We start from the raw sequence: 11732 nt of genomic DNA on the forward strand, positions 1-11732 counted from the left end.
GAGAAAGGAAGAGAAAGGAAAAATGGCAAAGGATGGAGAGAGAAGAAAGAAAAGAAGGGGAAAAGAGAGAGAGAAAGAGAGTGATAAAAGAGAAGGAGAAGGAGGGGGGTAAAGAGAGAGAGGGGAGATAGATAGAGAATGCGTGGAAAGCAGAGGAGAGAGAGAAGGAGGGGAAGAGAAAATGAGAAACAGATGATATACGACATTAGAGGGAGAAGAAAGAAGAAAAAAAAATAGAAAGGGGATAAGGAAAAGGAAAAAAAAAAAAGAATATAGAGAGAAAGGGGGAAGTGAGAGGCAAAAAAAAGAGTCAAGAAGATTAGGGAAAAGACGAAGAAGAAGATAATAATGACTCGCGGATAGAAGAAAAGGAGATGAAAGAGGTGAAGAGGAGAAAGGGAGATAAATATTAAGAAAAAGGGGAAAAAAAAAAGAGGTAAAGTGATTATTTTTTTATCGAAATGTGAAGAATAAGAGGAAGAGACGAAAGTGGAGAGAGAGAAAAAGAAGAGAGAAAGACTGTAAAGAAAGAATGAGAGAAAACAGGAGAACGAGAAGCAAAACAAAGCTATTTTTTCATCATATTCATTGCAATTATTGTTGTTGTTGTTGTTGTTTTTGTTGTTGTTGTTATTATTGTTATTGTTGTTGTTGTTATTGTTTTTGTTGCTGTTGTTTTTGTTGTTGTTGTTGTTGTTGTTGTTTATGTCTTTACTTCGTGAATATTAATTTCCTTTCTCATTATAATTACCAGATTGACGCGACCGGAAGCCACCATGCCACACACAGGTGAGTCACATAATTGATTTCGATGAAGCGTTTCTTTTTATTTCGTTATCCTTACATCGTTCGTGTTATTTTGCATTTATTGTATAAACAGAAACACGTAATAAATTGATACATGGAAACAGGCGTGAATTTGTGTATAAATATTTTCCGTCTTTCTTTCTCGCTGTCTTTATGTCTCTCTTGCTTACTCTGCTTCTGTTTCTCTCTCTCTCTCTCTCTCTCTCTCTCTCTCTCTCTCTCTCTCTCTCTCTCTCTCTCTCTCTCTCTCTCTCTCTCTCTCTCTCTCTCTCTCTCTCTCTCTGTCTCTCCCTCTCTCCCTCCTTCCCTTCCCTCCCTTCCTCCTTCCCTCCTTCCCTCCCTCCCTCCTTCCCTCCCTCCCTCCCTTTCTTTCCCTCCCTCCCTCTCTTTCCCTCCCTCCCTCTCTTTCCCTCTCCCTCTCCCCCACCCTCGTTCTCCCCTGCCCACCTCCCCTCTCTGACACTCCCTCCCCTTCCCTCCCCCCCCGCCAGGCCAGGCCGGAGTGAACCAGCTCGGAGGGGTGTTCGTGAACGGGCGTCCCCTCCCAGACTACGTGCGCCGCCGGATCGTGGAGATGGCACTGATGGGCGTGCGACCTTGCGACATATCCCGCCAGCTCCTCGTCTCCCACGGCTGCGTCTCCAAGATCCTCACCAGGTTCTACGAGACGGGATCCATCAAGCCTGGTTCGATCGGAGGCAGTAAGCCCAAGGTGGGTTCTTTTTTTTTTTTTTTTGAGGGGGTGGGTGGGTGGGTTGGTGGAAAGGGTGGGTGGGTGGAAGGGAGGGAGGGGTGCAAGGGAGGGGGGAGTAAAGAGGACGGAGAGAGGACAAGGAAGAGGAAAGTGAGGATGAGAGGAGTCAAGACCGAACGTGAGATTAATCAGTGGATACACAAATATATTTATGTGTATGTATATATATATATATATATATATATATATATATATATATATATATATATATATATATATATATATATATATATATATATATATATACATGCTTGTGTGTGCGTGTGTGTGTGTGCGTGAATATGTATTATGTCTATATATATTGTAAGGTACGGTTTAGAGGGAAAAATATGATAACGAATGTGGAAAGTGACCTGTCAATTGCCTACGGTCTCTTAATACAAATATTATCAATACAAATATTATCTGTCTGTCTCTCTGCATCTTTGTCTGAGTATCTGTCTTTCTATATGTCCTCTCTCCTTACTCCCCCCCCCTCTCTCTCTCTCTCTCTCTCTCTCTCTCTCTCTCTCTCTCTCTCTCTCCTTCTCTCCCTCCCTCCCTCCTCTCTCTCTCTCTCTCTCTCTCTCTCTCCCTCTCCCTCTCCCTCTCCCTCTCCCTTTCCCTCTCCCTCTCCCTCTCCCTCTCCCTTTCCCTCTCCCTCTCCCGCTCCGCCAAGCGTAATTATCAGCGGACGAGATAAAAGAGGCAGGTTGTCGCCATGACTGCTTTGTCACTTGAAAGATCTATTTAAAGTTCATCTTCTCCCCTGCTGTTCTCTCGCTTATTTTTACCTCCCCCCCCCCCTTTCCCCTTTTCCTCCCCTCTCCTTCCTTCCTCCTTGTCTTTCTTCGTAACAGCTGGAGATGAGGTGAGTATAGCCTCCTCCCCCCCTCTTTCCCTTGCCTTTTCCCTTCCTTCTTGCCTCTCTCCCTCTCTCTCTTTATCTTTCTCTCTCTCTCTCTCTCTCTCTCTCTCTCTCTCTCTCTCTCTCTCTCTCTCTCTCTCTCTCTCTTTCTCTTTCTCTTTCTCTTTCTCTTTCTCTCTCTCTCTCTCTCTCTCTCCTCTCTCTCTCCCTCTCTCTCTCCTCTCTCTCCTCTCCTCTCTCTCTCTCTTCTCTCCTCTCTCTCTCTCTCTCCTCTCTCTCTCTCTCTCTCTCTCTCTCTCTCTCTCTCTCTCTCTCTCTCTCTCCTCCTCTCTTCTCTCTCCTCCTTCTTCCCACCCCCTCCTCTCTGCCCTCTCTCCCCCTCCCTCCTTCCACTGTAATTATTAAGAAGAAAGGGAGAGACAGAGAAAGGGACATTGGGTGGGAAAGGGGAAAGGGGAAGAGAGGGTTATTGATAATAATATAGTGATTAAGAGAGAGGCCGAGTAAAAGACAAGAACGGGAGAGAGAGAGAGGGGGGGGGAGAGAGAGAGAGACAGAGAGAGAGAAAGAGAGAGAGAGAGAGGGGGGGGGGAGGGAAGGAGAGAGAGAGAAAGAGAGAGATAGAGATAGATAGAGAGAGAGAGAGAGAGAGAGAGAGAGAGAGAGAGAGAGAGAGAGAGAGAGAGAGAGAGAGAGAGAGAGAGAAAGAGACAGAGACAGACAGACAGACAGACAGAGATCGGTAAATAGTGAAACAAAGCACAATGGTGATGATAACAGTATTAGTGAATGTAACGATAATGAAGGTAATAATAACGATGACAGAGAAGGAGGTAAATGAAAAAAGGATAATAACAGGGATAGTATGATAGAGTGAGAATAATGATAACGATGATAATAGAAACTATAGTAATAATGATAATGATGGTAATAATAATGATGAAGGTGATAGCGATGACAAAAACAATAATAATAAGGTAATAGCGACAATAACCAACCCACTAACTAACCACGCCTCCCCCTCTCCCCACCCTCTCTATCCCCTTCCCCCCACCCACCCTCTCTACCTCCTACCCCCTCCCACACTCTCACTAACCCCCTCCCCCTCCCCCACCCTCACTAACCCCCCATCCCCTCCCCCTCCCCCCTCCCACCCCCACTCCCCCCCACCACAGCAAGTGGCCACGCCCACCGTGGTCAAGAAGATCCTGCGCCTGAAGCAGGAGAACCCGGGCATGTTCGCGTGGGAGATCCGGGAGCAGCTCTCGTCGCAGCGGGTGTGCGACCCTGCCTCCCTGCCCTCCGTGTCCTCCATCAACAGGATCCTGAGGAATTCGGGCCTCTGGACGCCCCACGAGGCCGCCGCCGCCGCCGCCGTGGCTGTCGGGGCCGGCCAGGGGCACTCGGGCCACGGCGCCGTCACCGCGGCGGCGGCGGCGGCGGCGGCGGCCGCGGTCGGAGGTGAGGATCTCGGGACCGCGGTGGGGTCTTGAGGATTCTTCTTTTTTTTTATTTTTTATCATTTGAACGTGTTGGGGAATTTGAGGATTTTTTTTTTTTTTTTTTTTTTTTTTTAGGAATTTGAACGTGTTGAGGATTTTGAGCATTTTGAGCATTTTAAGGAATTTGAGGAATTCGAATTTTTTGAGGATTTTGAGGATCTTTTGGAATTTTAGTAACTTGAACTTTTTGACAATTTTTTTAGCATTTTGGGAAATTTGAGGATTTTTTTTTTTTCTTTTTTTTTTTGAACGTGTTGATGAATTTGAGCATTTTGAGCATTTTAAGGAATTTAAGCATTTTGAACCTTTTAAGGAATTTGAGCATTTTGAGTAATCTGATGAACATTTTGAGCGTTTTGAGCATATTGAGGTTTCAGGAATTTTGAGGATTTTGACAATTTTGATGGGAAGGGGATGGGATGGTGGGGAGGGGTTGTTGGAGGAATGAGGAAGTGTTGGGGATTGGGTGCTGGAGGAATGAGGAAGTGTTGGGGATTGGGTGCTGGAGGAATGGTGAAGGGTGTTGGAGGAATGAGGAAGGGTGTTGGGGATTGGGTGCTGGAGGAATGAGGGTGTTGGGGATTGGGTGTTGGAGGAATGGTGAAGGGTGTTGGAGGAATGAGGAAGTGTTGGAGGAATGAGGAAGTGTTGGGGATTGGGTGTTGGAGGAATGGTGAAGGGTGTTGGGGATTGGGTGTTGGAGGAATGAGGAAGTGTTGGGGATTGGGTGCTGGAGGAATGGTGAAGGGTGTTGGAGGAATGAGGAAGTGTTGGGGATTAGGTGTTGGAGGAATGGTGAAGGGTGTTGGAGGAATGAGGAAGTGTTGGGGATTGGGTGTTGGGGAATGTGCTGAGGAATGAGAAGAGATGATGGATTGGATGGGGAGTGTTGGGAGTGGTGTTGGGGAAATGATGGGGAGTGTTGGGGATTGGGTGTTTCAGGAATGGTTGAGGAAGAGGTGAAAGGATTGGGTGTTGGAGGAATAAGGGGAGTGTTGAGGAGTGGGTGCTGGAGGAATGAGGGGTGTTGGAGGAATGACGGGAGTGTTGGAGATTAGGTGTTGGAGGAATGAGGGAGTGTTGGAGGAATGAGCGGCTGTTGGGACTGAGTATTCGAGTAATGAGGGGAGTGTTGGAGATAGGGTGTTGGAGGAATGAGGGAGTGTTGGGGATTGTTGGTGATTAGTTAGTTTTTGTTTGCCGATGTTTTGAAAATGTTGGAGATAATTGCGATCATGTTTCATTTTGTGGGATTTTCTGCCGGTGACTGTTGGAGATGTTGGAGAAACATCACATAATTAATCTAATATCATATCGAGGGTTAATTATCATCAAGATTAATTATCTTTTATCGATGCAATTAGCAAGTTGGTGATAATTAATTAAGAATTGACAGGTGATCGCTAATGATTGACAGATAATTACAAGGCGACTCTTTGCTAATGATAATTACATGATAATTACCAGAGTTGGGGATAATTACTTACAGTTTGATGATGATAATCACTTGTATTACACTGACGTTATGTAATGAATGTCTTTGCCTCATCAAAAAAAAGATAATAATAATGATAATAATAATGATAATAATGATATTAATAATAATAATAATAATAATAATAATAATAATAATAACAATAATAATAATAATAATAATAATAATAATAATAATAAATAAATAAATAAATAAATGAATAAATATAAATAAATAAATAAGTAAATAAATAAATAAATAAATAAGAAAAAGAAAAAAAGAGAAAAATTAAAATAAATACAAAGATGAACGAATGAATAAAAAATAACGCATGAAGGAATAGATAGATAAATGAAAGATAGATAAATAAGTAAACAAAATCAGGAAACAAAAAAAAAAGAATGAATATATAAATAAATCAGAGGAATAAATGAATAAATAAAAAAATTGATAAATCGATGAATGGGATAGAAAATGTAATTCATAATTAATCGTTCTGTTTTATTTAATTTCATTATCATTTATTACATTTTTTATTATTATTATTATTATTATTCATTATCATTTTTTATTATGTTATGATTGTATTATTACTAATTACTTCTATAATTATTTTATTTTTTTCATAATCATTCTATCATTATTCATAATTTTTTTATTATTATTTTTTTTTTATTATTTTTTATTATTTTTATCATTTTTTTTTTATTATCTATTATAATTTTATCATTATTTATTATCATCTTGTAAATTGTAAACCTAAACTTGTATTTTTATTATTAACAGTAAACATTGCCTTTAGTTATTTATTTTTATTTCTAATATCTCTATTACTTTTCATTTTATTATTTATTAAGAACTTTCATGCCTTGGAAAACAACTAGAGATGTTTTTATTTGTATTAACAATAAGTAACAGTAATAATAATAATAATAATAATAGCGGTAATGATAATGGTAACAATAACAATAATAATAATAATAATAATAATAATAATAATAATAATAATGAGAATGATAATAATAAAAATAATAATAATAATAATAACGGTAATAATAATGATAACGGTAATGATAATAATGATAACAATAATAACAATAAAGTTAAACATATAAAGATAATTATGATAATAACATCAATAATGACTAAAATAATCATTCCAATAATGATAATTGTAATCAACTAATGTTTATGATTGTACGATGGGAACAGTGATAATGATAATGATGATATACGAAGGAAGTGTTAATTGTTATATAAATAGTATGGTTTTATTCTCATTATCAAAGTAGGAACAGTTACACTATAATATATTTATTTTAATCAAGTTTCCCTTAAATTTCAGAACAAGACGATTATCCTATAAACAAACAGACCAAATTCCCTCTCTCCGTTTTGATCTTCTCTTCTACACTTGTTCTCCTATTTCCCCAATTTCATTAATGCTGATGATAATTCCCAAACAAACTTGACCCCAAAATTCTCCCCCCCCCCCCCGAAGCGCCGTTTCTGCCGCGTCCCTCGCTTTCCCCTTCTAAAGACACGCGGTTATCTCGTCCTTCTGAGATCCATTTCAATCAGCATCTCGTCACTGGAACTAAAAATCAATCGTGTGCGAGAACTTTCAAAAACAAAAGAAATGCAAATGCCGTCGCGAGGGAAAACAAAAGACGGTCGCCGTTATCTGCATCTAAATTCGAATGCGTTTCACTGGCTTTGGTTCGTTTTTCATCAACTGCGCGGCCAGGGAAATGATCCGGAATTTTTTTGTGTTTTTGCGTGTGCGTGTGTGTGTGTGTTTGATATATCTTAATTTCTGAGGTATGGAGGTTTTATTAGCAGGATAGAGAGAGGTAGTGGGAATAAAATTATAATACAGGTATGTGAGACAATTAAAAAAAAAAATCGACTTAAAAGATAAAACGGAACAAAACCCCGAAAAACGGAGGAATGCAATAAAGTCTTCAGTGAAAGGATTGAGACGCGACCGACCATCCCTGAATGTCACAGGCCAGTTATCTACAGCTTAAATATCTCATTATCCTCAATACTTTCTCGATTAATTAAGAATTCTAGCCTCTGCCGTAAATTAAAAGAAAAGGGAGGACGCGGCAGATTTAAAAGTTTACGACACTCCACGTGAGATTAAAAAAAGAAAAAAAAGGAAAAAAAAAGTTTGATGTGATCACTGCAACGGAAGTTGAGGAATCGAAATTCAGTCCGTTAATTATCTTAATTATGGCTCTCGATTTGATCTTAATTATGTTTAATCGTGATCTGTCGGTAGGGAATAGTGACATCTTCCCGATTAACTTAATTTGAACGCTTAGATTCGCCCTTTAGTTAATCTTTCCCTCTGTCTGTCGCTAATGATACTGATAATGATGATAACCCATTGTATTGATAATTTTGAAAGTAAAATCTTGGCATAATTAGGCCGAAGATTTTTATATTGATTATGATGATGATGATAATTAGAATGACAATAGTGAATGAAAATATTATAATGTTAATGAAGACGGTAATGATGGTTATGATGATTTACGCAACAATCATAATGATAAGAATTATAGAGGCCATGATAGTAAGGATGATAATGATAATGGTGGCCATAATAACAGTAATAGTAATAATAATAATAATAACAGCAATAATAATAATAATGGTGATGGTAATGATAATTATGACATTAATAATGTAATAGTGATAATGATAATGATGATGATGATATAATAATGATAATAATAATAATAATAATAATAATAATAATAATGGTGATAATAATCATTATAGATAATAACCATCATTATTATAGCAATATTAGTGGCAAAAGTAAAAATGATGGTGCTAATAATAACATTAATACCTATGACAATAATGATAATGATAATAACAATGATAACAGTAACTATGTCGTCAAGATAATAGATAGCTATTGAAGGCAGCAGTGATTAGGTTGACAATGAGGAATTTCACTCTTGGTAGTAGAGATAGTGATGATGGTGATGTTAATAATGATGATATTGATTTATTGAAAATAGTACCAATAACTGCAATAATAATTATTATTATTGTCATCATCATCATCATCATCATTATTATCATTATTATTATCATTATTATTATTATTATTATTATTATTATTATCATTATTATTATTATATTATTATTATTATTATTATTATTATTATTATTATTATTATTATGTTTATCATTATCATAATTTTTTTAATTATCATTATCATCATTGTTATCATTTGGCTCTGACATGAACCTACCGTTAACAGAAGATGTTGTTGTTATTGTTGCTGTTATTATTACTATTATTATTAATGATATTATTATTATCATTGTTATCATCATTACCATCATCATTGCCATTATTATTATTACTAATACTATTACTACTGGTATCATTATTATTGTTATTGTTGTTGATGTTGTTCTGTTGTTATCATTATAATAATTCTTATTATTAGTTCCACTTTCATTATTATTATTGTTATTATTATTATTATTATTATTATTATTATTATTATTATTATTATTATTATTACCATCATTATTATTACCATTATTATAATTACTACATGTAATTTTTGTTATGTCTTTTTGTTATGATCGCTGCTATTATTGTTGTTATTATTATTGTTATTGTTATCATTATTATTATCGTTATCATTATTACTATCATTATTATTATCACTATTATTATCATCATCATTATTATAATTATTAATATTATAATTATTGTTCTTATTTTTGGTGTTCGTGTTATTACCAGTATCATCCTCATTATCATTATCATTATTAGTATGATTATATTACTGTTATTATTAAACTTTTATTATTGTTTATCATTATTGCTGTTATTAGTTAGTATTAGAAGCAGTAATAGTCGTGTCAGTAGCAGTACTACTACTATTATTATCACTGTTACTACTATAGCTGGTATTATTATCATTATTATTTATAGTTATTATCATTAACCCTCCCCCCCCTCCTCTCAGGGTCCCCCTACTACAGCGCCTCCCTGTACCCCGGCTCCGCCTCCTCCAGCGACGCCTCGGCCTCCAGCGTGCCCGGGGGCGTGGACGCGGGCGTGAGTCTGGCCCTCGCCTCCCTCATGCCGCCCACGCTGCCCCTCCTCCCGCCCGCCGCCGCCGCCGCCGCCGCCGCCGCCGCCGCCCTCATGCCGTACCACCCGCACGTTTCGGCGTCCCAGGCCACCTCCTCGAGCATGGGCGTGGGTTCTCACATGGCCGCCCTGTCCGCCCGCACGCAGCCGCCCCCGCCCGCCGCCCGCCACCTGCACTGCGGCCCCGCCCACTCCCCGCCCGCCGCCCGCCCGCGAGTCGCCCGCACCTCCGCCTTCACCGTCGAGGAGCTGCTCAAGGACAGGCGCTCGCCCTCGGCTGACGTGTCCGCGCGCCCGCACTTCCCCGTCATCGTGTCGAGTCTCTACGGCGCCCGCGCTCCGCCCTCGCCGCCGTCGGGGGGCGAGCGGAGCCCCCAGCGGCCGCCCTCCGCCACGCCCGCGCGCGCCGCCCCTCCGTCCCTCCCGCCCTCGCCGCCCGTCGCCCTCGCGGCCTCGACCACGCCGCCCTGCGCCAGCCCGCGGCGCCCGGACCGGCCGCCCGCGTCCCCCGGCGCGCCCAGGGGCCTTGACGGCCTCCTGCGCCGCCCCGCCGCCCACGCGCCGCCCAGGTCCCCCCCCTCGCCCGCCTCGCCGGCCCCCCCCTCGCCCGGCCGCCGCGACGACCGCCTCCCCTCCCCCCTCTCGAGACGACCGCTGCCCAAGTCGAACTTCCTCCCCGCGGGGGCGTCGCCGATGGGCGTGCGTCCGCCGGCCTGCTCCCCCCCGGCGCCCGCGCCGCCCGCCCCGGCAGGTTCGCCCCGCCCCCCAGCCTCCCCCGCGCGCCCCTCGCCTCCCCCTCCCCCTCCCCAGCCTTCCTCCCCAGCGACTTCGGCCTCGGGTCTACCCCCGCCCACATCTCAGGCCCCCACGCCCACGCCCACCGAGTATTCGCGGCCTGCGCTTTCCGTCCCCATCAGCAGGTACCCCCTCCCCTCCACCACCTCCTCCCCCGCCTCCCCTACCTTCACCCTTTCGCCTTCAGGTTTCTCCCCTTCCTCCTCCACTTTCCCTTTCTCCTCCACCTCCTCCTCCTCCTCCTCCTCCTCCTCTTCCACCTCCCTCTCCTCTTCATCCTTATATACAAATCATTTCGCGTCGATAGGCAGGGTGAAACGTCTCTCTGACACCAAAGTAAGAATTCTAAACCATTCTTTGGAATAAAACGCGTTTTTCTAAGTATTAAGAGACATGATATACATTAAGCAGATCTACTGTACACTAATATATATATATATATATACATACACACACTATGTTCAACGTGGTTGTTAAACTGGTCAGTTACAAAAAACGTTTTTTAGGGGGAGCCTCTGTTAAACATGGTTCTGCAGTGTATCTAATTATAGTCGAATGAGATCACATTTAACATGAATATTGTACTTTACAATACATTCCATATAAGGCATTGTAGATGTTCCTGCTCGCTTCAGATTAGTTAAATTTATGAGTAGATGTGTTTGTGAATATTGGAAGACCCAACTCATAAGAGATTTTAAACTTTGGATTATCCATGTGAATTGATACACTATTGGGTAGGTTATTACTTCAGATTATTATTTACCGAAAGTTTCCATTTTTTTCGTCAACTTTTTTGTGTCAATTTTCGCTATATCATCCCTTGTCATCTTAATATTACATATGGATGATATTCACCTACCATTGCCTTTACATTTCTGAGAGTCATTTTGTTGTACAACTAAGTCATAAATATTAAGCCTGCGTTCGACATACAACGGAGGAATTAATGAATTAAAGTTACAGTTGCAAGTGTGGATAGTCACATAAACACATTTGAATACTGTTATTCACAATTGCTATTATACTATTCATAACTACTATTAGAACACTCTCACAACGCTTTTTACTAGTCGATGTATACATGGAAAGAAACCAGTGTTCATGCCATAAAGACTACAATGTGAATAACTATGTAATGAGAACAGCAATGTAATATGAACAGCAATGACAAATGAACAGTAATGTAACATGAACAAGTGTTATATAAATTACTGGACGAATGTTTTACAAATGAGATTGCTGTATTTAGAGAAATAAAAATACAAGTAGTTGAAAGAAAATATGCAAAAATATGTCTGGCTTCAAAAAGAAACATCTTCATAGAGGAAGTTTCAGGCTTCTAGATACCTCAAAGTACCCTCTAGTTGCGAGTGAAATTTCTAGTCTGTAGGTCACCCCTTCCTCTAGTCATC

At 40.6% G+C, this 11732-nt stretch overlaps 3 protein-coding genes across 3 annotated transcripts in view; 2 read left to right on the forward strand and 1 right to left on the reverse strand.

Annotated features, from left to right (window-relative positions):
• Positions 1–776: 776 nt before the first annotated feature.
• On the forward strand, positions 777–4084 carry LOC119575513 (paired box pox-neuro protein-like). The gene is made up of 4 exons (XM_037923164.1): positions 777–789; positions 1299–1519; positions 3584–3889; positions 3986–4084. Exons 1-4 carry the CDS (start codon positions 777–779, stop codon positions 4082–4084), a joined length of 639 nt encoding a protein of 212 aa, XP_037779092.1.
• A 134-nt stretch (positions 4085–4218) lies between these two features.
• LOC119575514 (vegetative cell wall protein gp1-like) lies at positions 4219–5154 on the reverse strand. Its single transcript, XM_037923165.1, has 2 exons — positions 5112–5154; positions 4219–4760 (listed from the first exon to the last, which is right to left on the reverse strand). The coding sequence occupies exons 1-2, from the start codon at positions 5152–5154 to the stop codon at positions 4219–4221; spliced, it is 585 nt and encodes a 194-aa protein (XP_037779093.1).
• A 3192-nt stretch (positions 5155–8346) lies between these two features.
• LOC119575515 (vegetative cell wall protein gp1-like) overlaps positions 8347–11732 on the forward strand; it is a 7922-nt gene continuing 4536 nt past the window's right edge. Inside the window, exons 1-2 of the mRNA XM_037923166.1 lie at positions 8347–8386; positions 9395–10442. Coding sequence (XP_037779094.1) covers positions 8347–8386; positions 9395–10442 — 1088 coding nt within the window. The remainder of the gene's footprint in view (positions 8387–9394; positions 10443–11732) is intronic.

This window comes from Penaeus monodon, chromosome 7 (genome assembly GCF_015228065.2).
Source record: "Penaeus monodon isolate SGIC_2016 chromosome 7, NSTDA_Pmon_1, whole genome shotgun sequence".
NCBI classification, from domain to species: domain Eukaryota; kingdom Metazoa; phylum Arthropoda; class Malacostraca; order Decapoda; family Penaeidae; genus Penaeus; species Penaeus monodon.

Coding starts and splice junctions, on each gene's coding strand:
- LOC119575513 (XM_037923164.1), top strand. Junction 1,520..3,583: donor TCGGAGGCAGTAAGCCCAAG/GTGGGTTCTTTT, acceptor CCCCCACCACAG/CAAGTGGCCACGCCCACCGT. Junction 3,890..3,985: donor GTGAGGATCTCGGGACCGCG/GTGGGGTCTTGA, acceptor TTTTTTTTTTAG/GAATTTGAACGTGTTGAGGA.
- LOC119575514 (XM_037923165.1), bottom strand. CDS start 5,154: ATGAAACATGATCGCAATTATCTCCAACATTTTCAAAACATCG. Junction 4,761..5,111: donor CCAACATTTTCAAAACATCG/GCAAACAAAAAC, acceptor CTCATTCCTCAG/CACATTCCCCAACACCCAAT.